At 39.2% G+C, this 26,035-nt stretch overlaps 1 protein-coding gene and 2 non-coding genes across 12 annotated transcripts; all 3 read left to right on the forward strand.

The window, feature by feature from the left end:
- The first annotated feature begins 1,743 nt into the window (after nt 1-1,743).
- Nucleotides 1,744-23,181, forward strand: eif4g1a (eukaryotic translation initiation factor 4 gamma, 1a). 10 transcript variants are annotated; one of them, XM_030159773.1, is made up of 33 exons: nt 1,744-2,180; nt 4,097-4,219; nt 4,300-4,386; nt 4,612-4,644; nt 5,356-5,376; nt 5,717-5,893; nt 6,804-6,903; nt 8,067-8,177; nt 9,940-10,133; nt 10,335-10,427; nt 11,025-11,100; nt 11,191-12,069; nt 12,157-12,245; nt 12,415-12,601; nt 12,734-12,867; nt 13,687-13,806; nt 13,927-14,316; nt 14,586-14,732; nt 14,840-15,076; nt 15,299-15,403; nt 15,933-16,235; nt 16,469-16,586; nt 16,673-16,775; nt 17,201-17,523; nt 17,683-17,804; nt 17,919-18,091; nt 18,210-18,335; nt 18,529-18,610; nt 18,809-18,907; nt 19,030-19,173; nt 19,287-19,368; nt 19,618-19,758; nt 21,701-21,882. In XM_030159773.1, exons 2-33 carry the CDS (start codon nt 4,145-4,147, stop codon nt 21,880-21,882), a joined length of 5,253 nt encoding a protein of 1,750 aa, XP_030015633.1. In that variant the 5' UTR covers nt 1,744-2,180; nt 4,097-4,144. The 10 variants fall into 10 exon arrangements, with proteins under 10 accessions (XP_030015633.1, XP_030015636.1, XP_030015637.1 ...); XM_030159774.1 differs by having other exon boundaries at nt 1,745-2,180; nt 4,093-4,219; nt 21,701-23,181; XM_030159778.1 differs by having other exon boundaries at nt 1,745-2,180; nt 4,093-4,219; nt 9,940-10,091.
- LOC115438042 (small nucleolar RNA SNORD66) lies at nt 14,376-14,452 on the forward strand. The gene has a single exon (XR_003938020.1). It is a non-coding gene; the product is annotated as a small nucleolar RNA SNORD66 (small nucleolar RNA).
- LOC115438043 (small nucleolar RNA SNORD66) lies at nt 15,131-15,207 on the forward strand. Its single transcript, XR_003938022.1, has one exon. It is a non-coding gene; the product is annotated as a small nucleolar RNA SNORD66 (small nucleolar RNA).
- Nucleotides 23,182-26,035: the final 2,854 nt, after the last annotated feature.

Genomic DNA, 26,035 nt, shown 5'->3' on the forward strand with positions numbered 1-26,035 from the left:
TTCCCTAATGACCCTAAAAATCTATGAAGCACTATAGCTGCCAAAACAGTAATCACTTCATTGTCACTGAAGTCAGTCATGTTCACTTAAGCAGTTAATTGAGAAAATAATCATGTTGCAGTCCTATGTATACATCAGCTTTTCATTTTATCATGCAAACTCACAGTTAAACTGTCATACCACAGATACTGCACATACACACAATACTGCAAATATTGCACATATACAAACACCACATATTGTTTTGTATTTTCTTATTTATGTTATTCATTTTGTGTCAATTGGAATTTCCCCTCTGGATGATGAATAAATGTCTAACTTATCTATTTAAGAAAGTCAGATTAGTTTAATTATCATTCCTCACACCTGTTTATTTTGACAGAGAAGTCACAATTTTAATGGAAATTTGAATTTCATTATACCCCAAAAAAATACAAAACTGATGATTTGACTTTTGTTCCCTATACTGGGGAATATGATCTGTGGGTCGAAGCATCTCTGTAGCACCACAATGCTCCACTTAAAATTTTACTTTTATTATAAAATTGAAGTTTGCGCGTCCTATAAAGTCAAGAGGAGCCAAGTGTTATTAGTTTTATGTAAGGAATTATAGTAATAGAAACCACCCCATCTCATCTGTAACTTTATTTTTAGAAGTGTAACGGACTGAAATTAGCAAGAAAACATCCATCACATCTTGCTGGAGAAATTACAGTTTCTTCTAATAAAGGTCCAATGATTTGATCTTCACTCATAAATACTAAATATAAGCTTAATATTAGGCTGAAAATTTTATGTAATACTTAAAACAAAAAAAAAAAACAAAACACATTTTCTCTGTAGAATTTATGCAGTTTTCTGGCTGTGATATCCACCATTGATTAAGGTGGAGGTGGATAAAGACTGAAATAACTATATGACTCCCATTTTATTTTAGATAGGATATGGTTTGGTGAATTGACGTGTCCACCAAGTTCTTTTGTAGTAGCCCATAACTGTGTCTTTATGATGCTAGACATCAGTGAAAAGAGGCCACCACAGGCATATTTACCCCCATTTTTATACCATTTTAGGAGAGATGATAAAGGTAGAATATTCTGTTAAATCCTGCTAACTGGTCATATTTGACATGACTGAATGATAGACACCATAATAAATAAACATTTTGCGAGTTGACTGGAAAATAAACAGTAGTCCTATGGACGGTAACACCAGAGTCTCCTGAATACAAATAGATGTAAGTATTGATACAAATAAACACAGAAAAATCTATGTTACTCATCATTTAACCTCCTGAGACCCAGTAAGTACAAGTTTGTGTATTTTTGCATGAAAAAATGTCTTGATTGAAAACAGCATGATGCAACAATTTTTTAGATACATTTAATTTTTTTTTTTTTTTTTTAATGATTTTTTAAATAAAGCTGTAAGGACAAAAATAACTAATAGCTAAGTCTAAAAAGGTTAAAATTGACTTCAAAAGTATTAACCTTATGTTTACAAACAGGATAGTATTTGAGGCAGATGGTTGTTTCTCAATCACACAGAAACCAAACTATATACATATATTTTAAACAGGACATGAGGACATGTTTTAAGATCACTTAGGAAAGATTACTATTAATATTCGATCTAGAATATCAAATTCTTCTAAGCCAGCCTTAATGAAATGGTCTGAGCTCCTGTATCACATGACCAAGGTAACGACATCAAATTTTAATTTTCCCGGAAGTTACCCATGCGACTTGGAGGCTCACCGGCTCCATAGACCAGAAACATCGCACTATGGCCTGGCTCTGAGCGTCTTCAAACGCTAGTGTGTATATACCTAACCGGCAATCCGTCACCATCGACGCCTTGATCATGGACCTCCGGTCCAGGGGCTTTTTGCGGGTCCATCGGAGTTGTCAATAGTACTCCCGAAGTACTATATTACTTGATTTTGAGCACTGTCACTTTTGCACGCCCGGGATTTAAACCGAAGTGACAGTAGTGGCACTCACCCCATCTGCCGGTTAGCTAACTAGCTAGCTTAGTCAGTAGCCAAAAGGGCATTACTTTTCTTTTGGAGTAAAGGACAAGGAGACTACAACACCACTACTTTTATTAACAGAAGACAGGGTGTCTGAGGCTGAGGTGCCCGAGTTCCCATCAAACAACACATTCATTACTCATTCCTGGTAAGAAGAAGTCTTATATGCCGGTGTTAATGCTAGCTTGTAAGTGCAGCCGAGCGGGGCTTCATTTTTGTCAAAGACACACTCGCTAGCTACCGTTAGCTGGTCGGACAGGCCCTGCCGGCTGTTAGTCCACACATAATTGCTACTAACTTATTTTACCCAGAGTACGGAGACAGATGAAACCGACTTACTCTAAATTTAATGATATTGTTCATCGGTTGCCTAGATTCGAGGCTTTGGTTGCACTCGTTACGCTAATCTATCGTAGTAGAAATGACAGGGGCTTTTGGGCTAATCTCATCAACGCAGGCTTCATGAGGTACCGATAGTTAACTCTAGCCATCGGGCTAAGGTGGCTTTAGTATTTAATATTATTTATCGATCTAATTTATAGATTTGTGCTAACAGTCTCATCACAAATATTGACCTCGACCGCCTTTAGCATACTGATATGTAAAGTTGAACGTCCAGTTGCTGGTTTCATTTGTTGGGCCTGTAATTAAATCCACCTCATAAGACAGGGCTGGGCTAAACCGCTAATGTTAACCAACAATAGCTTAACTGTAACCTAATCGCTGTCAAATGTTGCAACTTTCCTGCCAGGTCGGCTTTTTTGCTGTGTTGTAGTCCGTAATTGTAAAGATACTGTCAATAAACACAGTTGTACAACCACATTTGAGTTCCGAGTACATTAAGGTTAAACGTGGACTCGTTCCCTCACATAGCGTAGCTTAACTAGGCGAAATGACTGATGGAGGGACACGTAATGTTAGCCGACTTCAAGCTAACGGGTTAACCTGCTTCGGACAGGAATGCTTCCTATTAGCGGGCCAGTGAAGTGAGTTTCATCCATATGTGGGTGAAAACAAACGTAAGGCTATATTTCAGAGTGTTTGCCATTATTAATAGCCCGTCAGTCTTGTTAGCCGTCATCGCCGGTAGAACCATATGGCAGCTTTTTGCACTGATGCTCCGTTTAAAAGAAGCATGGCTCCAGCTAGCAGCTAACGATAGTTCCTGTGTCAGCAGGTGGATGGTGTGTGACACGTCTGCATGTAATGTCAGTTTTTGTTAATACCTTGTTAACTTGGATATACCATTGCATAGACAGTAATCACTTATATTGATTAGGAAAACAGTATTTTTTTTAAAAAAAAAGTGGTACTGCTTTTAATGGAACAAAGCAAATGTTGCCAGCATTGGTAAGAACATAGAAGCCACTGGTAACTGTACATGACCTTTGACCTGAGGTATCCATTTTCTCAAAATTACTCACAACCAGACTAGTGGAAGTCACTCCTAAGTTGGAAGCAGATCTCAAAACCAATTCCTGATGGTATTTGTCCCTGCAAGCATTTTTCCTAACAGTCCTTGTCCATCGAAAACATGTTCCTAATAATGTACATTGATGAGTCCAAAGGGGTTCTGCAGACTGTCTTGACCAAAGAATACAGTCAGACTGGTGTTTTTAAGTGATATACAAGCTGTCATAGCACTTTAAACCTCTGCAGATTACTGTTGGTTGAGAAATTAAGTCCAATCTGAGTAAAGAATTTGATGTGTATTGACACTTATTACTCATCAACACAAAGATGAGCCACGCAATATGTAAGACAGCAAGACTGGGAGGTGGTGGTGTTATCACAGGCAAAACTGCAGACCACACCCACAGTGCTAGGTTAGATGTTGCCACACTTGCAGTTCATGTCTCCACAAGAATGCTGTCAGAATCAGACCTGTATTGTTAGGTTTAATAGAGATGAAGTACTTTTATCTTTCGCTTTTGAGATCTTTTAGTATATGATTTAGGTCATTTTTAAATGTTTGTAAAATAAATAAATAAACTTAATTTCATTAGAATAAACTCTTTGAAGTATTTTATATTTCTTTCCTCTGTCCTTCTTTTCAACAGTAAGGCTGGCAACAGAACGCCACCCTGATGCAGAACCATAAAAGAACGTGAAATGAATAAACCACCACAGCCTATAACGGGACCCACTTCTGTCCCCAACCCTGCCCCTTCCCCAGGACTGACACAGGTGAGAGTCACTGACCCGACTGAATCCATGTTCTCTTAATAGGATAAGGTTTGGTAATTTTCTTATGTTCCCCTCTTAAGGCTGCCTACGGCCCTGGACAGCCCCCTTCTCTTGTGTTTGCCACCCCTCCACCTCCACAAATGAACTCTGCTCCACCTCCAAGACAGGTATTGTTCATAGCATGTTTTTTTTTGTTTTTTTAAATAAGGTTTTGCATTGTTGGAGGTTTTGTCTTGTATGAGAACCATACTGCTCTTACCTTCTTATTCTCTTACATAGATTTCTCATGGCTTTTGCTATAAGGCTTTGGCTAAATGTGTGTGTGACCTAGTCACCTTTCTCTTTGAATGTCAGTCTTGAATTCTTTCCTCTCTTTTTTGCTGTCCTCCCAGTTTGCTGCAGGGCCCCGTACTTTACACCAACAGGTACTAACATCGCTTACTTTTACTTAAATCCCCTCTGTCTTGTAGTGCAATGCATGTTTTCAGTTCTGAATGTTCTATAATTATACAAACAAGATGTAGTGTTGACTTTAGATGGGTATACTGTTCCTGAATTCAAGTCCCATGGTTGACTACATGTTTTCATAAAAACACACTAAGCTGTGGCACTTATAATCATAGAGCAGCATTGTTTTAAAAGCAGACCTTCACCCACTTATTTATTTATTCATCCTGTATGCTCCCACATCACAACTTTTTTCCCCATTCATGAGTTGTTAGAATTACCTTATAACTTGGCCACTGTAAAGAAATTCAAGACATCAAGTTACAATTTATCTTTGCATTTTCCAACACATTACACTGTTGATACATCTCAGTGGTCTATTAAAGTAATTAGTTCTTGGTCCCTGCAGCATACTATCATTGCTTGCATGCTCCTGCAAATAGATTCTATTCTAACCACTTAAAATTGGGACCTGCAGGAGTTTCGGGGAACCTATTTTTATGCAGACCTGTAGAGAGTTGCATGTGTTGTTTGAACTTCCGGTTCATGGATGAGAGATTCACTGCCGCCTTTCATACTTCTACTCCTTACACTTTGTAATCTCAGTCTTCCACATTGTGTCTTGTCCTCATTTTCACCTTAATCTCACTCCCTCTCTTGCTCTCTGCTCATGTGTTGTGCGGCTGAAGGGTGGATACAGAGCATTACAGGTAAAAGCTTTTCTCTTGAGCTTCTCTTATCTTGGGCTAACTAAGGGTCAGAGGGAGCCATTAAATTCAGTACAGTTTATACTTAATGTAACCCAAGAACTGAACATGCTGTGCATATTGGCACTTGATGTCAGTGGATTCCTTCAAGCTGGAGTTTGGTGTGTGTGTGAGTGTGCCTGTATGACTGGGCACACACAGAGGCAAAATTGCCATTTTCATTTGGTGTTTTCAGGCCTTCCATGCTTAAAACACCAAGAGCACATGTAGAACAACATGTTTGTTAGTGCATAAACACACTTCATCTTTCTTTCCCTCTATGTTCTCTTTGTCTGTCCCTCAGGGTTACTATCAGAACCGACCAGCTATGGCCACCAGTGCACCAAGGGTACAGACAAGCAGTGGCCCACGACCTGTTGCTCCTCATGTCTACCCACCCAGCTCCCAGATGATGATGATTTCCCAGCAGCAGCTCCCCTTTGCTGGGTCCCCTCAGGGTTACTTCCTTCCCCCTGGACAGGTGGGCTTATGTTAATAATCACAAACATATTAATATGACAGATCCCCAGCAACCAGTCAACACAATACTGTGTTCTTATCCTACAGTATTTGAAGTTTTATGTAAAAGCAGCTTCATGATGCTGGGTATTCAGTACCATGAAGCTGCTTTATCACTGGTCTCTGGTAACACTCGATTTTGAGAGGCATGTTGTTAACTGCTACATTACAAACCACATAATCAGAAACAATTGGTGCTCTAAAATGAGATCAAATAGTCTCATACATGTCAATCACAGTTGATAAATAACAATATAATGTAATAATTAGAGCAGATTTAGACATTTTGGAAAAAACTGGTAGTTTCAAAATATTAAGAGGCTAAAACTATGCCACTATAAGCATCTAGGGCATAATATGTCTTTAAACATCAGTGTGGATATTTAGTTTTAAATAATAAGTGGTTTTATAACCTGTTTTTAAATGAATGAGTAATTTTGCTTATTTCTTTGTCACATGATGAACAAACTGCACATAAAAGGCACAGCAGCATATCTCTTGGTCTTTATTACTTGTCCCTTTATTTAGTTACTACTTAAGGTTTGTCCCTGGGAGGGTTTTTCTTTGTCACCTGTCGTACTTGTTATGAGGTTTGATCCTTGAAAAGTGTTTAGAAAGGCTTTTGTAATATGTGAATACTTGTTGTAGTAAAAAAAAAAAGTAATATGTGATGTCACAAACCAAACGGTTTTAGTTTTAGATTCTCACAATTTCAGGAATTAATTTGGACTCTTTCCAAATGCTTTTTTGATATAACAGAATAAGTAGTTGAATTTGAAAATATAATTTGACACAAGATCATTTATGTTTTACTTTTACTGAATAAAATGTATTAATGAATGTTTCTAACTAGTATGTATTATTTTCTGCAGTACCGGCCCCCATATATGCCAAACACTCAACAGTATCCTGTGACAAGTGGTACAGCAGGCTTCTACCCAGGAACTAGCCCTGCTGAATACCCAGCATATGGTAAGGGTGTGTGTTTAACACCTGCGACAACCAGGCACAACCATGAACATGGTTAGCACGTAATCAGTGTTAACCCAAACACCAGAATCTCACATTTAAGACTTTATGTAGTCCATATGTATTTCGGTCCCCTCTTACATTTTTACTGATTGTGTCATGGTTTTGCTTGACGTGTTGGTGTGTTAAATGTCTTTCTAAGTCAAAACAACACAGCTGTATGTGGTGAACTGCCAGTTGCCTGTGGTCTGGCTTGACTCTGCTTTGGCTTGTGTTCTTTCTATCTGGGGTCTCACCTGAAACTGCCTTACAGGTACCATGAAATGAGTTAAAGGGCTGAAATTTTTGGATGCATGTCCACAATGTTAGATTGCAATTGATGTACTCAACATGGAAGATTTGCACATACTTGTGTGCCACCATGGAGTTTGTATAAAAGTCTGTTGTGCTGGGACCTGGTTGTTTGTTGATGTAACCAACTCCATTTCTAATCTAATGGTGGAAAGGAGCAGACAAGAGATGCTGAACTTGGGAACAAGAGTAAAGATTTTAGTGGAAAGATTGACCCAGATCTTTTAACATACAGATCAGTGTAGAGGTTCTTCTCATGGATGTAGGTAATCAACACAGTCATTATCATAGAAATTGAGTTGGCTAAACCCAAGAAAATACAAAACAGACTGGAGTGCAAACTTCATTTACCACACAAGCTTGTGTAAAATTTACATGTGGAACCCGTAAAGTTAGAATAGTATGCATGACAAGATTTCAGAATGGAAGTCAGAAGTTTGGCTCGGCCACTGTGCTTTGGGAAATAGAGTTGAAATAATGCCACACAAACATGAACCATTGACCAAGGCAGTTAAGCACATTTTTCTAGTTGTGTTTTTTGTCAAACATTTGACTGTTTATTTTAATTGACCTAAAATTTCATATACACTGCAGAGTGAAGGATGGCACTGCAAAATTTATTACAGGAAGTACAGCAGCAAAAAAAGACTACTCCAATAAAGGCATTTTTCATTTCATGGGACCTTTGTAACACCCTGCTTCCCCCTGAATCTTCTCATTAACTCATTCTGCATCTGTCTCTTCCTGCCCTCTCTGCTTCTTTCCTCCCTCTCCCGTCCCTCACTCCCTTCCTCTTTTTTGCTGCGTTGGTTCAGAGCCCTCTCTTGCTGCGAGGGAGAGGCGGGGTGGTGGAGGGAGAGGGGCTGGGCGAGAGAACGGCCGTCTCTCTCTCCACGGTGCTCCTCTCACCTCCCAGCGCTACCCCGGTGAGTAGTGTGTGCTTGTGTGTTGGTCAGCAGGCTTCAGTGGCTAAAATTCTGTGTGGCACTTCTTGTCTCTTACTGTTGTCAATATGTTTTCAAAACTATTTTTTTTTTCCTTTTTAAACGTATATACTACATCTAAAGTGTAGGTCTTATGGATCTATACAAAATAACAGGGGAAAATTGTAAAGTAGGGGCAACTGGCAAGCATGCAGAAGAACATTAGTTCTACTTAATATTTTAATTAGGGGTGGGCCACTGTTTTTGAATATTAATTTAGTTCACACAAATATAATAATGTGTCTTAAATATACTCTAACTTTGGTTTTACAGGCACCCTGTAACAGGCTCATCAGTCATAGTCAGGACAGCGCTGGGTTGCTCTTTGTGCATGATTTTCAGCCGGAACATGATGTATATGTGACCCAGGATTCAACTCGCTGTCTGGCCTGGAACTGAGATAATTAGCATTTGCTAACGAACCAGATTAATGTAAAAGTAGCCCACAACATTTTTCACCAGATTTGACGTTTTTTTTTTTTTTTTTAGCAAATAAGGTGTTTTCACATCAGCAGAGTTAAAGATAATGAACCTGTGAGCAGCACAGGTAACTGTTGAGCTAGTCTTGATTAGCTCTTTTGTTGTCACATAGGCAGCAGAGTCAGTCAGTCACTGTTAGTGTTTCAGCCCATTCATTCTGTATCACATCTGTACAGTCCACTCTTGCTCTATGTCCAATACTGTACACACTAAAAATGACTCATTTTCTCTGTTGTTAAGCTGAACGTTGATCAAATAGTCCCTTACTAGCCGCATACTCATGACTGCAAAATCTTAATACACAACCACATCCTCAGCTGATTAAAAAGTTGAATACTGGTGACTGACAAGCGAGTATTGATTAGTACTTTTACTTGAAATGAGCATCCCTAATTTTTATGACCCTGTGAAGCATTTCAAAATATTAGTGTTTAAACACTCAACAATCAGTGTAATAGTGTTGGGAATCCTTTGTGCCATCACATAGTTTGCTTTGTCAAAAGGACATCTGTTGGCCCAGATGTCTTTTTCTTGTCTCTATTCTTTCCTGTATTACCTGAATCTATAGCTAATCGGTTGGACTAGATATCTATATATCAATAAGTAGGTGTAGGCTGTCATAATTACAGAATTATATGAGCCGATCACAAATATATTGGATAAGCTTCATAATAGCTTCCATTCACCTGTAGAGAAGCAACACAAATGTTATATTTCATCATCTCCTACATCATTTTCCACAATTTGAGGTCAGACTGGCACACTTTAAATAATGTCCTTTGGAGTTGCTTCACCTTGATTGGTCTCGTTAATGTCAGTAATTTCTTTGTGTCCTCCAGTATTAGGCTTTGTATATTTCAGCTATCTGTGCCAGTTCTGCCATATGCAGTTTTTATTTACAAAACTTAAAAAATAAAAAAAAATGCTGTTTTTGTATCCCTATGTTCCATACCAATAAATGAAATAAAATCCTCTTCCTAAGGTGTATTATGTAGGTATTAATAAACTCTTGTGGTTTGCTCTATACCACTGTATAAAATAAATAAAAAATGTTGTATAACTGTTAATTTGCTCAATACAAATTCCCACAAACTGCAGCAAGAACTGAAAATAACTACAATAACTACAAGCAGATCTTATGATTCCTTTAATATTATTCAGTGGTCATTTTACTATGAGCCGGTTGCATGTGTTAAATTTTGTCCCTCTCTTTCCAACTTTACAGCTGGAGCATACTATTCAGCACAGCCGCAGTACCCTCCATCTGTCCAGCCTGCACCAGTCATAATCAACCCCGCTCAGCAACAGCAACAGGCTCCGCCTCCTCAGCAACCCCCAGCACAGTCACAAGGCCCATTAAAGAGGGAACGCAAACCGGTAGTGTGTCACAACAAAAGGGAATCACACCTCTTGTCTGAGGTGAAAAAATGAATGGAGGGAAAATGTATTGTCCTTTTCAATGCGGAACTTTCCTTTTTACCTCAAAATAACAATAGTATTTAGTATGCAGGGTTTCAGCTATAGATCACTAGTGACTGGGTAGTTACATACTCTTGTATTTATTGTTGGATGCATGTGTTGTTGACTCTTACCCAATATTTTTCATCTCTTTTACAAAAGATAAGAATACGAGACCCCAACCAGGGTGGGCGTGATATCACAGAGGAGATCATGTCAGGTGGACGGTCCACCACCACACCAACCCCCCCACAGGTAAGAGTCATTTTGGGAAGAGGAGTTTTGACTCAGCCAAGTGAAAGATATAGAACTTAAATGGAATGCTTGATTAGTATATTATAATTGTCTAATGTTCTTACATATGAAGTATGGAGTTATTGAAATTAAATACAGAAAGGATTTTAACTAGAGAATTGGTTGCTATAAAACTGATGCTATTTGTCAACTCTGACATAATATAGCATGTTCCTTTTAGTATTGGTGTGGCTTAATTTGGATGTTTGGTGTAAAAATGTAAGGGTGATCTGTAAATCTGCCTAGTATACTTTGACTGCGAAGGTACACTAATTTAAAAAGATGGTTTTCAATGTTTCAAACATTTTTTTTCAAGTCATGACTTATAAATGCTTGTATTTTATGATAAAACACTATCAGATATAACATCACCGGAAATTTTAATTAGTGTTTAGAGCATGCTTTTGAAAATGCAAGAGTGCTTTTAGTCCAATTGGCAAAACCCTCAATTGAAAAGGTGTGATGATGGGTTTATTTATTTAAGTGGTATCTGTTCATTTCCGTATTAAGAAGTGGTTTAAATGAACTTTCAATGAACTATGTCTTCTGTGAGTTTAGGCCTCTATAGCTGATGTGAGTCCACCACAGACCAATGGTGAAGTTCTACAGCCCATCAATACAGTGACAACAAGAGGTGAGTACACTTTGGTTTTCATAAAAATTAGAATACTTTCAAAAATAAATACCCTGTACTCATGTTACATTGTGTCTTTTCCCATCCTAGAAGAAAATGTAGACCTTCCTGCTAGCTCTGAAACCCCACCACCTCCAGCTAATGCAAATCCAGAGTCTGTGGAGGAGGCCAAACAGGAACCGGACAGCCAGGTGGCACCAACTACTGACCTAGCCCCCCAACCTGTAGCCCCTACATCAGCTACAGAGGCACAATCCTTATTGATAAAGGATCAGCAGTCGCCCTCTTCACTCTCTGAAGCAGCAGCTTCCCCTGTTGAGGCAGTAAATACAGATGATAATAAAGTCAGTGACACAGTAGATGCTCCTGTTGGTCCTTCAGCATCATTAGCAGCACAAGAGGTCCCTGTTAAAAAAGATGAACCGATTGTCTCAGCTCCAGCTGAGAGCTCACAAGAAAAGGAACAAAAGACATCAGAGGAAGTGAAGAAAATTGAAAAAGAAGAGCAGGAGTCTAGTGCCATGATAGAGCCTGCAGTTGAGGTTAAAGCAGTAGTTACCCCTGTTAATATGGCAAAAGAAGAAACCTCCTGTCCACCTACAGAGCCAGTTACTGAAACCTCTCAGCCACCAAACTCAGTACAGGAACCTGTTTGTCCGGTGACCCAGAATGAAACCCCCAGCTGTGATCCTGAACCTGAACCCACAGTGGCTGAATCAGCTGAGCCTCTTCTCTCAAACGGTCTTCCTCAGGACATTGAGGAAATGTCTGAGGATACGACATCGCTAGACACTAAACCCCTTGAAAAGCCTGAAACTTCTCTATCTCAGGAATCCGCACCTGTGGCCAAAATGGCAAAGCCAGCCCAGGAAGAGGAGGAAGAGAAGAAAGAAGAAGTAGGGAAGGAGAAAGGTGAAGATGCCCCATCAACCTCTGTTAGCTGTCCCACAGAGGAATCTACTATGCAAGGTATGGTAGAATTATTTGCAGTTATGGATGTTATGTTGGCTGGATTTGTGTCAGATTTAATGTAGACATTTTTGGTTCTTCCTTAAGCTGCTACGTCTGTGCCAAAGAAGAAGAAAAACATGAAGGAGCTCAACAAGAAGGCGGCTATTGGGAACCTCCTGGATGCCTTCACAGAGGTGTGTATATAAGATTAAATTAAAGAGCAACAGAAGAGATGGTTTACAGTTTTGCAGTCACAGGAGAACTGCAGTATTTTTGTGGAAGTGTATAGTTAAAGTACTGTATTTCTTCTTAAAAGAAAGTGTGTTTTTGAACTAAGGCTGAAACATCTCATGTTTTGTTCAGGAGCAGGATGCCAAGGCTTCTTCTGAACCCCAGACCACTCAGGCTGACCCTGTCCCAGCTGCTCCTGCCGAACCTCCTACCAAGGTTGTGGATGAGACCTGGGAGGAGAAAGAGGACAAACAGAATGAAATCGATGGGCCTAAACCCACACCTGAGCCCACGGAGCAGAAATACCAGTACAAAGAGGGTAGGTTATTGTGATACTTCAGAAATAACTTCAAACTTGAGACTTGAAACTGCAGTTATTTTTATTTGAACACACACATACCTCTCAGTTTATCAAAACTATGCCTCACAGTAGCTTTTTTGCATCTTTCAGAGCAATGGAAGCCGATAGACCCAGAGGAAAAGAAGAGGTACGACAGGGAGTTCCTACTGGGCTTCCAGTTCATCAGCGCCAGTATGCATAAACCTGAGGGGTTGCCTGTCATCAGCGATGTGGTTCTGGACAAAGTATGTAACATTCCATTCTAGTTTACAAGTTGTATTTTACAAGTTTTTAATGCCAGCTTAGCACAACTGAAGTGGGCTGATACCATCTACTGACACTAATCATGTTCAATCACCTGTGGCTGGTTTTAGAACATATTGTTACAAATATATTCCTCAATATTTATGGGCTGAAACTCACCTGGTACAAACAACCACCATCTGTTCCTCAGTGAAAGTGTGTCTTAATGTGTTTTCTGTGCTTAGGGTTGAGAAAAACTTGGCTGAACGCTCAGTCTTCTTTTTTACTAGAGTTCTTGCACTAAAAATGCAAGTAGAGCAGGGGTCTCCAATCCTGGTACTCAAGGGCCAGTATCCTGCATGTTTTAGATATTTCCCTCTTCCAGTACAGGACGGTACAGGCTTCTGCAGAGCTTGATGATAGGCTCATCATTTGAATCAGGTGTGTTAGACGAGGGATACATATTTAACATGCAGGATACCAGCCCTCGAGGACAAGGATTGGACACCCCTGAAGTAGAGCAAATAAATCATTGTACTTCATATTTTGAAATGTTATGTGTACAAAAAAAAAAGCCCGAACAGACAACAGATTGGAAGTATGGAGAAACACTGCTGTAGAAACTATACCTTGATGAACTGGTGTAAACTGGCAAATTTTCAGAACACTGCATACAGATCCTTCGCAAATAGATGTATGTTTCACCTTGTCTCATTGTGAGCCTCTGCTCTGAAGTGAGCTAATGACTCAGGGCTGAATGCTGATAGACATGATTCTTGACATTGTTGTAAGCCATGTTGTTTCTTACTCTGTGCCTTTAGGTGAACAAGACTCCACTGCGACCTGCTGACCCAGCTCGATTGATGAGTGTTGGTCCTGATTTCACCCCCTCATATCTGGGTAACCTTGGGAGCAGATCAGTGGGAGGACCACGAGGCCCGGTATGAGATTTGTGCTACTTAGAATTTTTCATGTTTACCCTAATTATTATTGTAAGTATTTATTTTACTGAATAAAGTGGTTTACCTCATCTCAGTCCTCATCTCTCACCCAATTTTTAGCCCCCTGGACCACGTCGGTCTCAGCAGGGTCAACGGAAGGAACCGAGGAAAATCATCAGCAGCATGTCTCTCAATGATGATGTCCAACTTAACAAGGCTGAGAAGGCTTGGAAACCCTCAGTAAAGAAGTCTACTCGTAGCCGTGGTGTGGAAGAGCCTGAAGAAGATGACCCTGACCAGGCCAAGACTCAAGAGTTGTTCAAACGCCTCCGCAGCATCCTGAACAAACTTACTCCCCAGAAATTTCAGGAGCTGATGAAGCAGGTGACGGAGCTGACAATAGACACAGAGGAAAGGCTAAAAGGAGCCATTGATCTCATCTTTGAGAAGGCCATCTCAGAGCCAAACTTCTCTGTGGCCTATGCCAACATGTGCCGCTGCCTTATGGGGGTAAGTCAGTGACTGTTTCAAAGCTTGCACTATTTGTTGTAGATTCTGACACTCTGTTGCTCCAATGATGACTTCTGTTTTGTGCCACGTGTCTGGGCCACTGAATGCTCATGATGGTATTGAGGTACTGAAGGAATGCATTCAGATTACTGTTAATGTACAGATTGTACTTAATTTTTATTGTTTACACTCCAGTTGAGTATTTGAGTACATCTGTTATTGGAATAAATTCAATCTTGCTAATGTACTAATGTTTTTTTCCCTCATAGCTCAAAGTCCCCACCTCTGACAAGCCAGGACATTTTGTGAACTTCCGCAAACTACTGCTGAATCGCTGCCAGAAAGAGTTTGAAAAGGATCAGGATGATGATGAGATCTTTGAGAAAAAGCAGAAAGAGTTGGAGGCTTCCAAAGATGTAAGAATTATTTTATTGTCTCTATTACAACCACAACCACTTTATTTTTGCCTCTACTTAATCCCAACACAAAGCATACCTTGACACCCAATTGTTTTTGCCTTTAGGATGAGGAGCGTGAGCGCTTGAGGGTGGAACTGGAGGAGGCTAGGGACAAAGCTCGGCGCCGTTCACTGGGTAACATAAAGTTTATTGGTGAACTCTTCAAACTGAAGATGCTGACAGAGGCAATCATGCACGACTGTGTAGTGAAACTACTGAAGAATCATGATGAAGAGTCTCTGGAGTGTCTCTGCAGGCTACTTTCCACAATTGGAAAAGACCTGGACTTTGAGAAGGCCAAGGTAAACAAAAATGTAATGTTTCATGAACATCAAACAGTGAAACAGAAACGGCGTCTCTGATGATGATTCAGATTTTTGTGCCACGTGTCTGGGCCACTGATTCTTAGTGATGGGATTGAGGACCTGAAGAGACATTGCTTTATACATAAAATCTGTCTTAATTTTTAACAAATAGAGTCTTTTACCCACAACTCAAAGCACTTGGCCTTGTGTTCTTGGCAGCCTCGAATGGACCAGTATTTCAACCAGATGGACAAGATCATCAAAGAAAGAAAGACCTCTTCTCGAATCCGTTTCATGCTTCAAGATGTCTTGGATCTCCGAAAGGTAGCGCTACATGTCACTGTTTTGAACATTCCTTCAATACAAATATCTTCTCTACTTAACTTCAGAGGTTTTGTTTATTGATTTGGAATCAACGATTTATCGGCCTGAATGACTGTCAGATTTGACATCTTCCTTTTTACTTTTCTGAATCACATCCACTAAGTTAATTTGTAAATGTGCTCTGATTTAACGGCCTCTCAGTGTTAGTTGTCACGAACAATGATCTGTTCACTGTCTGACTGGTTACATGTCTGGTGTAATAGCTTAGCAACACTGAAGTGAGAAAAGAACTTCTACTCATGTGTGTATTTTTAATTCCTATAAATCTTTCCAGTTCAGAGTGAGGATAAAAACCCAAGAAATATCAAATTGTACTGTCATCTTAAAGGTTTTTTAGTATTGTTGGAGTTGACCACTGTTTCATTGTCCCTACATTTCTGATAATCACCATTATTAGCAGTAATACAATGCAGATTAGTGACAATCATAGAACAGTGTAACATTCTTATGTCTCATCTGTTGTCCTCAGAGTAACTGGGTACCTCGTAGAGGAGACCAGGGTCCTAAAACAATTGATCAGATCCACAAGGAGGCAGAGATGGAGGAACACAGAGAACAGATCAAAGTTCAACAGCAGCTTCTCTCAAAGAAGGAGGGAGGAGGAGGAGGCGGAGGAGGAGGAGGCGGTAGGATGGGAGGTGGCATGGGGGGCCGTGGCCCTCACACACCAGGAGGTGGCCGGGTTAGCCAGCCTCAGGATGAGGGGTGGAACACAGTACCCATCTCCAAGAACAGACCCATTGACACCAACCTCCTTAGCAAGATCACAAAGGTACAGTCCAAGTCTAACACGAGGGTTCCACTACAGTTCATCTCATTAACTTATTTTGAACGTTACTCATCCAGTGGTTTTCTTTTTGAATTAACACCTGCTTTTTAACTGTTTTACATTGGATAGTAAGACTTTTCTGTGGTCAAGAACACTTATTTTGGGGAAGCCTGAAGCTTTCAAAACAAATTGTCCTGAACACCTGCATGAATAATGGTTTTGGCATTTCTTTCTAGTCTGGTGCTCTGGACTTCAACAATCAACTGTTGGCTCCTGGAGGCAAAGGCATGTGGGGGAGCTGGGGAAAAGGCAGCAGCGGAGGAACAGGAGCTAAACCAGCAAGTGGAGACCAGGGTAATGAGGAAAGAAAATCAACAAATACAGTGGATTAAAATATATTTTAGTGCCACAGTGTTAATCTGTTTTTTTCCTTACTTTAGATTCTGGTCGTCCAGCTACCAGCACACTCAACCGCTTCTCAGCCCTGCAACAGTCTGGGTCATTGTTGTCTTCATCAGACTCTGATCGCCGAGTTCCCCAGAGGTATCCAGCAGTTGTGAATATTTCCCAAACAAGTGATATCATCTCTTGCTTTGCTGCTATTGTCTGTGGCTTCATAATTTACAAGTTAAATAACCGAAAACACTTTATATATTGTGTTAAATAGGAGCTCTGACTTTTCTAAAACTATGACTTTTTGCGTTTGAGTTTAGAATATGTTCTTCCTGCCCTCTTACTGTTTCTGTACTCTTAGCATGTTGTTACAGTTCATTATGACACTGTTATATTAGCACAAATGCAAATTATTTACGTGTTAGTTTAATGTTAATCCAAGACATGTTTTAATAGAATCAGGAGTGCCTTACTAGTGTGAAAAGTTATAAAGATGTTCTAAATTTAACAGATTTTAATCTTGATCTTAAAATCATATTTAATTTGTCAACCTCTATCTTGCTCTAACCTTTTAGGTCAAGCTCCAGCCGTGAGCGCGGTGGGGACAGAGAGAGGGGCGATCGTGAGAGGGATCGGTTTGACCGATTTGATCGCAGGGAAGGACGGGAAGGTCGCGATGACAGAGGCAACAGGAACGAAATCACTAAGAGAAGCTTCAGTAGAGAGTCCCAGGAGCGTGGAGGACGAGGGGGAGATGGCCGTGTTTCAAATGAGCCCGTGCGTCGTGTGGCCAGCATGACTGACGACCGGGACAGGGGAAGTCGAGACAGGGGAAGCAGAGACAGAGGAAGTAGAGACAGAGGAAGCCGGGATAGAGGTCCAAGCAAAGATCTACCAGGTATAAAATCCACCAGACTTTACATGAATGTAATAGAAAGTTGACTTAAATAATAGACCAATAATGTAAGTGGCATACTCAGCAAAACAGAGGAACATGTCTGCAACATGATTCTTACCTTGTGCTGGTATTTTTTATTTATTTATTTTTTTACTACAGTTAAGCGTGAAAGCGCCCCCACTCCTCCTCCTTCTCTTCCTAAACCTGCCTTGAGTGAAGAAGAGGTGGAAAAGAAGTCAAACGCTATAATTGAAGAATACCTCCACATCAATGACTTGAAGGTATGAACAGAAAAAAGAACACGTTCTAAGCTAGTATAACATATGACAAGAAATGCTTGAAATATGAAACAGCTGAGATGCTCAACATGTCTTTTTGTCCTTCTGTTGTTGTAGGAGGCATTGCAGTGTGTGTCAGAGCTGAACAGTGCCTCTCTGCTCTACGTATTTGTACGGACTGGCTTGGAGTCGACACTTGAGCGCAGCACCATTGCTAGGGAGCACATGGGCCTGTTGCTGCACCAGCTTGTGAAGGCAGGGACACTGCCCCCACAGCAGTACTACAAAGGGTGAGGGGAATAATCTGGCCTTATGCCTCAAAGGTTTATTAAGTGTGCAGACCTAGAAGACATCAGAGCAAGTGTTTTTTTTACATGAGTTTAATGTGGTCTGATTATGTGGCTTTAGGCTACTTGAGATCCTGGAGGCAGCAGAGGACATGGCCATAGATATACCTCACATCTGGCTTTACCTGGCTGAACTCATTACCCCCATGCTCCACGAGGGAGGCATCCCTATGGGACAGCTCTTCAGGTGAGTGCTGAAAAACCACTTAAATTCATGATAGCAATGCCCAATTAAAACAGTTGAAACAGAGACTTTAGAGCCCAGTTCAACCTCAGATTCACCAGGAGTCAGAAATTATTTTAGAAGTGAAATAATAAAGCTAAGAATACATTTTTCCAAAGAAAGCAGAAATCTTGATTCTATGTACTTGTATCTTCAGGGAGATCTCAAAGCCTCTTGTGCCTCTTGGAAAGGCTGGTGTCCTGTTGGCACAGATCCTCAAGCTGCTCTGCAAAGGAATGGTACGTCAGGGGCACCATAGTTTGTCAATGCATGTCCAAGATTGAACAATAAACTGTTAAAAAGCATTATTGTAGTCTGTTTACTACAACACTATAATGGAAAATACTTTTAAACCATATTCAGCAGATGTGTTTGTGTTTGAAGTTGAGTATTCTTTGGACTTAATGTTTGCCTTTTTGTTTTTGGTTGTATATTAGACTCCTAAGAAGGTTGGAGCCATGTGGACAGATGCTGGGTTGAACTGGAGAAATTTCTTGCCCAAGGACGAAGACGTCAACAAGTTTGTCACTGATCAGGTTTGTGAGCGGAAAAAGATATACAAGATTTTAAAATGCGTAGTTCATACCTGTTAGAGTAGTTTGACCAAAAACAGCTTACTATTTTCTAAAGACTGTCTTCTATATTAAATTACTTTCAGAAAGTGGAGTATACCACAGGAGAGGAGACGGAGTCTAAGGAAACCAGTAAAAAGAAGGTTTTCAGTGGAGAAGAGCTCAGCAAACAGCTGGATAGACTCCTGCAGGACAAAGCCAACAACCAACGTATCAGAGACTGGGTTGAAGTGTGTGACTGAACCAGTGTTTAAACAAATTTTTTCTTTTATAGTTAAGTCTTCTTTAGACTTGCATTGACCACATAGGCATTTTGGATCTAACATTGTATTATTTATTCCAGGCTAACTTAGATGAACAGCAGGCTGCTTCCAACCAGTTCATACGAGCTCTGATGACGTCGGTGTGCCAGTCCGCCATCATCTGTAAGTATGACTAATCACAGCATGTAGAGAAGAGGACTGTCTGTGTTCGGCTAAAATTATCCACGTTATTTTGCAACATATAATCTGTGTTAGTCATGACCGGTTTTTCTTTTTTTTTTTTTTTTTTTTTTTTATATCGTAAAGCAAATTCCAGGCAGATGTTTCAGGACAGTTTGATGCACCCATTGTTCTGCAGTGAACACGTGTTTCTTACTGGTTTGTATAACTCCTTATTACTCCTCCACTTAGGTGACAACCCATACAAGGTGGATGCCGAGCAGATAAGCCAAAGGGCCCGGCTGCTGCAGAGGTACCTCTGTGATGAGCAGAAAGAGCTGCAGGCCCTTTACGCTCTTCAGGCTCTGATGGTGCACATGGAGCAGCCAGCAAGTGAGTGCCTGTAAACAGACAAACATACCTTTAAGAACAGTAGAGCAGAAAATGCTTTACAGTTTGTTAATTAAGCCTCAAGACACAACTGACAAGCTTCAATATATTTTCTATGTGTGATTAAAATAAGCACAAGCCAATTAATTTTAAAATAAGTGTGTGCTTATATGATCACATCAGGTCTAGGGTTGTGGTATTAGGTTTGATTAGCAGCAGCATCTCCTTGGCAACAAAAGTAAACAACCCATCCTCTGATTCCTGTAATACTTGTGATTTGGTGACTTCAACCACTTAAAAAAGGAAATTGAACACTCAAATATTCCCTGTTTAGTCTACAATGTGTAATATTTCCACAGTAAAAAACCTAAAGAGGCTACACTCTGTATTTTGTTGTCTTAATTGTGTTGTTGATACAACCTTTACAATGTTCAAATTCAGAGGAACTCATAATTTCATTCCTTACAAAGACGTTTTGAATATAGTCACTTAATGTCACGTAGTTACTTAAATTTGCTATTAGTACTTTAATTAGAATGAATTGACATAATATGAATAGACTTCAGTATTATATCAATTCAAATTTAATACATGACCTCCTCTGTAAACATAATTTATGCCAGAGTCATGACAAATACATGGGAATGGAGGTGAAAACAACTCACATGATCCCATTTTATTTAATAGCATCACATAGTACTATGTTATATTTTTGATCGAGAAACTCTAAACAGCAATAATTAATTACATGCTGTGTGATTTTTAAATACACTGTGCCGTCTTAACTTTGGGTGGTGTTAGACTTTTTTTAACAGAAAACGGGCTTTCTTAATGTTCTCATTGCCACCTGTGCTTTGCCGGATTTCATAAGACAAAATGTCTGCTGTGAAAACGGTCTGTTGTAGACTTGTCTTTTATTGTTTCATAAGTGTCTCCGCAAATTAATTTCTCAGCTTCCATTTGTAATTGTGATAACACTGTAGTGCCAACACTGCAGAATCACACAATGAGACAGAAAAGTCTGTTCTGTTGTGCCAAACACTGATAATGTACGTCCAGCACAATATCTACACCAAACTACAGCCTATGCAGTAGTTGTGTTATTTTTACCCCACGTTCTCATGCTCTACACCAGGGCTCTCAAACTCATTTTCTTTCAGGTTCCACATTCAGTCCAATTTGATCTCCAGTGGGCCGGACCAGTAAAATAATAGCATAATAACCGATAAATAATGACAACTCCAAATTTTTGTCTTTGTTTTAGTGCAAAAAAAACCCCATTAAATTATGAAAATACTTGCTCTTAGAAACTATTCAAACTAAAAAAGATGTGAATAACCTGAAAAAATAACAATTTCTTAAGAAAAATAAGTGCAATTTTAAGAATATTCTGCCTCAACTTATCATTTCTACATGTGCATTATGGATCGGATCTACAAAGACACTAAACACTGAGTAACAGGCAGAAAATTGTTAAAATTGTGCTTAATTTTCTTTAGACATTTCAGGTTGTTCGTATTTGTTCAGGTTATTCACATTTTATTGTTTCAGGATAGTTTGTAAATGTAAATATTTTCATAATTTAATATAACTTTTTGCACTAAAACGAGAACAAAAATTTGAAGTTGTCATTATTTATAGGCATAGTGTAATATTTTTTTCACATCAAACTGAGGAAAAAAATATGGAGTCATTATTTCTTGTCGGTTATGCTGTTATTATTTTACTGTAGATCATATTGGTCTGTATGTGGAACCTGAACTAAAATGAGTTCCACAGCCTTGACTGTGGAATTTTGGCACTTTGCAAATTCATGCCATGGGCCGGATTGGAACCTTTGGCGGGCCGCATTTGGCCCCCAGCCGCATGTTTAAGACCCCTGCTCTACACAGTGGGTGAGGTATGACATAGGGCTGATGAGACCTCCCTCTTATTTTCTTTGTAGACCTGCTGCGGATGTTCTTCGATGCCTTGTACGATGAGGATGTTATTAAAGAGGAGGCCTTTTACAAATGGGAATCCAGCAAAGACCCCGCAGAGCAAACAGGCAAAGGTGTGGCCTTGAAATCGGTCACCGCTTTCTTCACCTGGCTCCGTGAGGCCGAGGAGGAATCCGACAAGGACTAAAAGACTGAAGTGAAAGCTGCTGCCCCCTTTTGACAAGGCATGGGTGTGACAGGCGGCTGTGCGGAGTCATGGACAATATTGCCAGAGAGGCAGACTCTAATCAATCCTCAATGAGGATAAATCTTTGTTTTGTTTTGTTTTTTCTTTCCTTTGAGAGATGGACTCAGAAAACAATCATTTCTCTCTACCCTCCTTCTCTTGCTTCCTCATTATGTCCCCACCTGCTTGTCACAGCAAGTGTCCTCATCAAATAAACTTGAAATCTGGTTCAGCAGGATTGCTTGGTAACGAGGTGTGAAATATGCCACATCACTACGCAACGTTTGTTTTTTTTTTTTAACAATGAATACAAACCAACTGGCTGCTTTTTTATGGTTCTAGATAAATATGATGCCTAACATCCTATCTGATAAAAAAAAAAAGACTAATTTAAAAAAAAAACAGAGCGTGTGGTGTAGTTCCCTGGTGTGGGTATCATGCCATAATGTGTTAAATCCAAACACAGCTCATATGTATTTGCCCATTACTTAGTGTGCAGCATGACTGAAGTGTGTTTCTAATAATGACATGGGACAAAACGTCGATGGACAAATGTACATTGCTAACTAATCTTAATTTGACAGATGGAGTTTTTAAGCAAAGGTTGTCTATTTTCTCTTCCTGTTTCCTATGATTGGACTCGCAGAGGACAGAAATGTGGAGGACTGATATTGACCTTTGACCTTGACTACTAGGGGGTGGTCTTAATGCTTCCTCTAAGCCATCCTCTCCCATCCCCAGTAGTGAACCACACTGACTGACTCTTCATCTTTACCTCTTCTGTACTTCAACCTGAGCTGTCGGGGAAATCCCTGTAGAGGACACTTAAAGACCCAATCACCGTTAAAACTTGAAATCTACAGAAATTGACTTGATGAAATATATAGAATTAAAGAAAAAAAAAACAGAAATGATCCGAAAGCCTTTTCTACTTAAAGTGGAAACTCATTTCAGGAGCGTTCTGTAAATATATAATAATAATAATAATAATTAAGGTTTTTTTTTTTTCAGTTTTATTTTTCAGAAACAATAAATTGCTGATGTAATTGCAGTGTATCCTTTCCAGCAGAAACCACAGTTGTCCAGATGCAGAGAGGCGCTTTAGATAATCCATTGATTATTAGTTTTCTTGGAATTTTTGTAAATATTTTTTTTTCTTTTTGCTTTCTTTATTTAAGAAATTATTGCTTCTTTTGCATCTGAAACTGGAAAGATGAGTTATTGGAACATTGCAAATAAAGGACTTATTAAGTTGCTAAACTGTTTTGATTAAATGTGTTCGGGGAATCGTTGCACTGAAAGACAACACTGCGTTTGTATACTGATTTTTGCCCTTATTTTTCAAGAGAAGGAATTGCTAATTAAACGAGTTTTCTCCTATTGTTTACAGGCAGTAGTAAAACTAATATATTTTCATTCCAGTCATTCCAATCCATCTTTTGTCCCTCCAAACATCTTGAAACTTGGAAAAAAAATCTTTCATTCTCACCAGAAATGTGGACTAATCTCTGGAGTTGTCCATCTCCACCAGCTGACTGTAAACAGGGCTTATGTATTACAAACTACAGTAAATTAGTTTTTCCAGTTCTGCTGTACGCTTGTGAAAGAAATGAAATATCAAAATATCTTACATCTTCATTGGAAAATACTCCATACAAAAATAACAAATTCAGAATATGTATAAAAACAAAACACAGTGTTCATTAATATCCACAGTATTCTGAGTGGAAGTAAAATATTAGTGGGCATATAAACACTCACTGGTGACTTTGTGGCCTCCTTATTTATTCACACTATTGGTAATGTCTCATTTCGTTAGCCTCATAGCATAAACACCTAAGTCTTTCTTTTTTTTTTTTCAGACCATAGCCAATGATGAAAAATGAAGAACCAGTGTTAGAGTAAAGTTACATACAAGTCACAATTTGACCAAAAAAAATGTATTTAATTTTTTTTATTTTGAATATTAAAAAAAGAAAAAAACATTCGAAACGGAGCTTGATGAAGTGCACCTTACATACTCCTGCCCCCTTACCCCATCTTTTTCTACTGATCATAAAGTCCCATGTCAGATCCTCAAAGGACTTTAACAAATCTTACACATGTCAAAATATGGGAATAGCAATGTGATTGGCCATTGGGAGGTCATTGTATTCCAAAATTACTAATATCTCCCAAAATATTGGTCCCATCAGCTTGTTTTCGCTAGTCTCCTCCTTGACCAAAAATACATAAGCATACCAAACTGCAGCAGTCAGGTCTGTCCAGGTTTTGTGTAATGCCCGAGACTAACAGAATCCACCTCCCTTTAATAATATAGGATATACAGGGCGGGGAAGCAAAATTTACAATATTTTGAGGCAGGGATTGAAAGACAGTGTATGACCAATTAAAGTCATGAGAATTTATTTGCCACAAGAAAATGTACAGAATAGAAAATGTTTTTATTCTATGTGTCCTCCTTCTTTCTCAATAACTGCCTTCACACACTTCCTGAAACTTGCGCAAGTGTTCCTCAAATATTCAGGTGACAACTTCTCCCATTCTTCTTTAATAGTATCTTCCAGACTTTCTCGGAATAGTTTTGCTCATAGTCATTCTCTTCTTTCCATTATAAACAGTCTTTATGGACACTCCAACTATTTTTGAAATCTCCTTTGGTGTGACGAGTGCATTCAGCAAATCACACACTCTTTGACGTTTGCTTTCCTGATTACTCATATGGGCAAAAGTTTCTGAAAAGGTATGGATAATAGTGTTAGGTATGATTATGACATCAATATATGTTTGGTTTCAAAACAATTGGCGTAGTGCCTGCTGAGAAAAAACAACTAAATGTTCATTGTAAATTTTGCTTCCTCACCCTGTATATGCTATGAGGCTAACCATTTGTATTTGTCAAAAGCCTCCAGAGGGCAACTTGCATTTCTCAGTGGAGAAACTAAACAATTAACTCAAAGAAAAAAGACAAACTTTTACCTTGAGATGATGATGGTTCAAGATCTCCTCCAGTATTTCAGTAGGAGTCTCCATGAACCTGGCCTGTTTCAAAAACAGGATGTATTTGTTTGGTGTTTAACCCACAGGGACCCTCAGGACATTTTTGTACAGTTTTGTCACTTTTCCTTTTTGCTTTGGTGATCATTTTGACTGTTACACCTTATGGCTTATGGAATGTTTTTGTGCTGATATATTTATTGAATGCAATGTCGTTTACTCTTACAGGTCGGTTTTACACCACAGACACTTTTTGCACCATCTGGGGACCATGAAGCCATAAATGTACATGCAACAAACTGCTGTAAAATCATCGTATATCTATTTATTTCTGCTTTTTTTCATAAATCTCTTAAACTACTTCAGCTCTGCTCAGAACTACCAAATGTTCAATAAGTTTCAGGATTTTAACCCTTTAAATGCCAGTTTGACAACATGATACCAATTGTATTATTAAAATACAACACAAATATGAAATATTTTCCATATAATACATGGTGCAGGGATGTGGCATTGTTTTATATATATATTTTATGTCTTGGACATGTCAGACATCAGCAACAGCATTAATGTCATTGTATTAGTACTTTTTATTCATTCATTCATTCATTCATTTTCTGAATCTGCTTTATCCTCACTAGGGTCACAGGGGTCGCTTGTAGCGTATCCCAGCTACATAGGGGCGAAGGCGGGGTACACCCTGGACAAGTCGCCACTTCATCGCAGGGCTTAGTACTTTTTATTTAAGCTTAAAACTTATAGTTTCAGTTAAACTCAATGGGGCATTTTTTGCCATGAGGTACTGCACTGCACAAAAACTGCAATGAAATCAGTGTTATTCCTGATCTTAATCTTTGATATTTCCAAGACAATGTCACATCCATTCACATGTAATATATGGAAAATATCTCATTTTTTCGTTTCCTTTTTCCTTCAGGTGGAATCACAGGTGGAATTTAACTTTTTTTGTACTTTTGTGTAGAGCTGAAGTGGTTTATGAGATTGATGCAGGAAAAAAAAAGAAAAAATCAAGTTATATTAATACATGATTATTTCATAGCAGGTTTTTCTGCATGTACATTTTTGGCTTGAGAGCCACCCTTGTAGTAAACAACAG

The sequence above is a fragment of the Sphaeramia orbicularis genome, chromosome 17 (genome assembly GCF_902148855.1).
Source record: "Sphaeramia orbicularis chromosome 17, fSphaOr1.1, whole genome shotgun sequence".
Classification (NCBI taxonomy): Eukaryota; Metazoa; Chordata; class Actinopteri; order Kurtiformes; family Apogonidae; genus Sphaeramia; species Sphaeramia orbicularis.

Excerpts from the sequence above, each read along its gene's own strand:
- eif4g1a (XM_030159773.1), top strand. The coding sequence starts at position 4,145 with ATGAATAAACCACCACAGCCTATAACGGGACCCACTTCTGTCCCCAAC. Across the intron at positions 13,807-13,926 it reads TGGGAGGACCACGAGGCCCG|CCCCCTGGACCACGTCGGTC; the intron begins GTATGAGATTTG and ends CCCAATTTTTAG. Across the intron at positions 18,908-19,029 it reads ACAAGTTTGTCACTGATCAG|AAAGTGGAGTATACCACAGG; the intron begins GTTTGTGAGCGG and ends AATTACTTTCAG.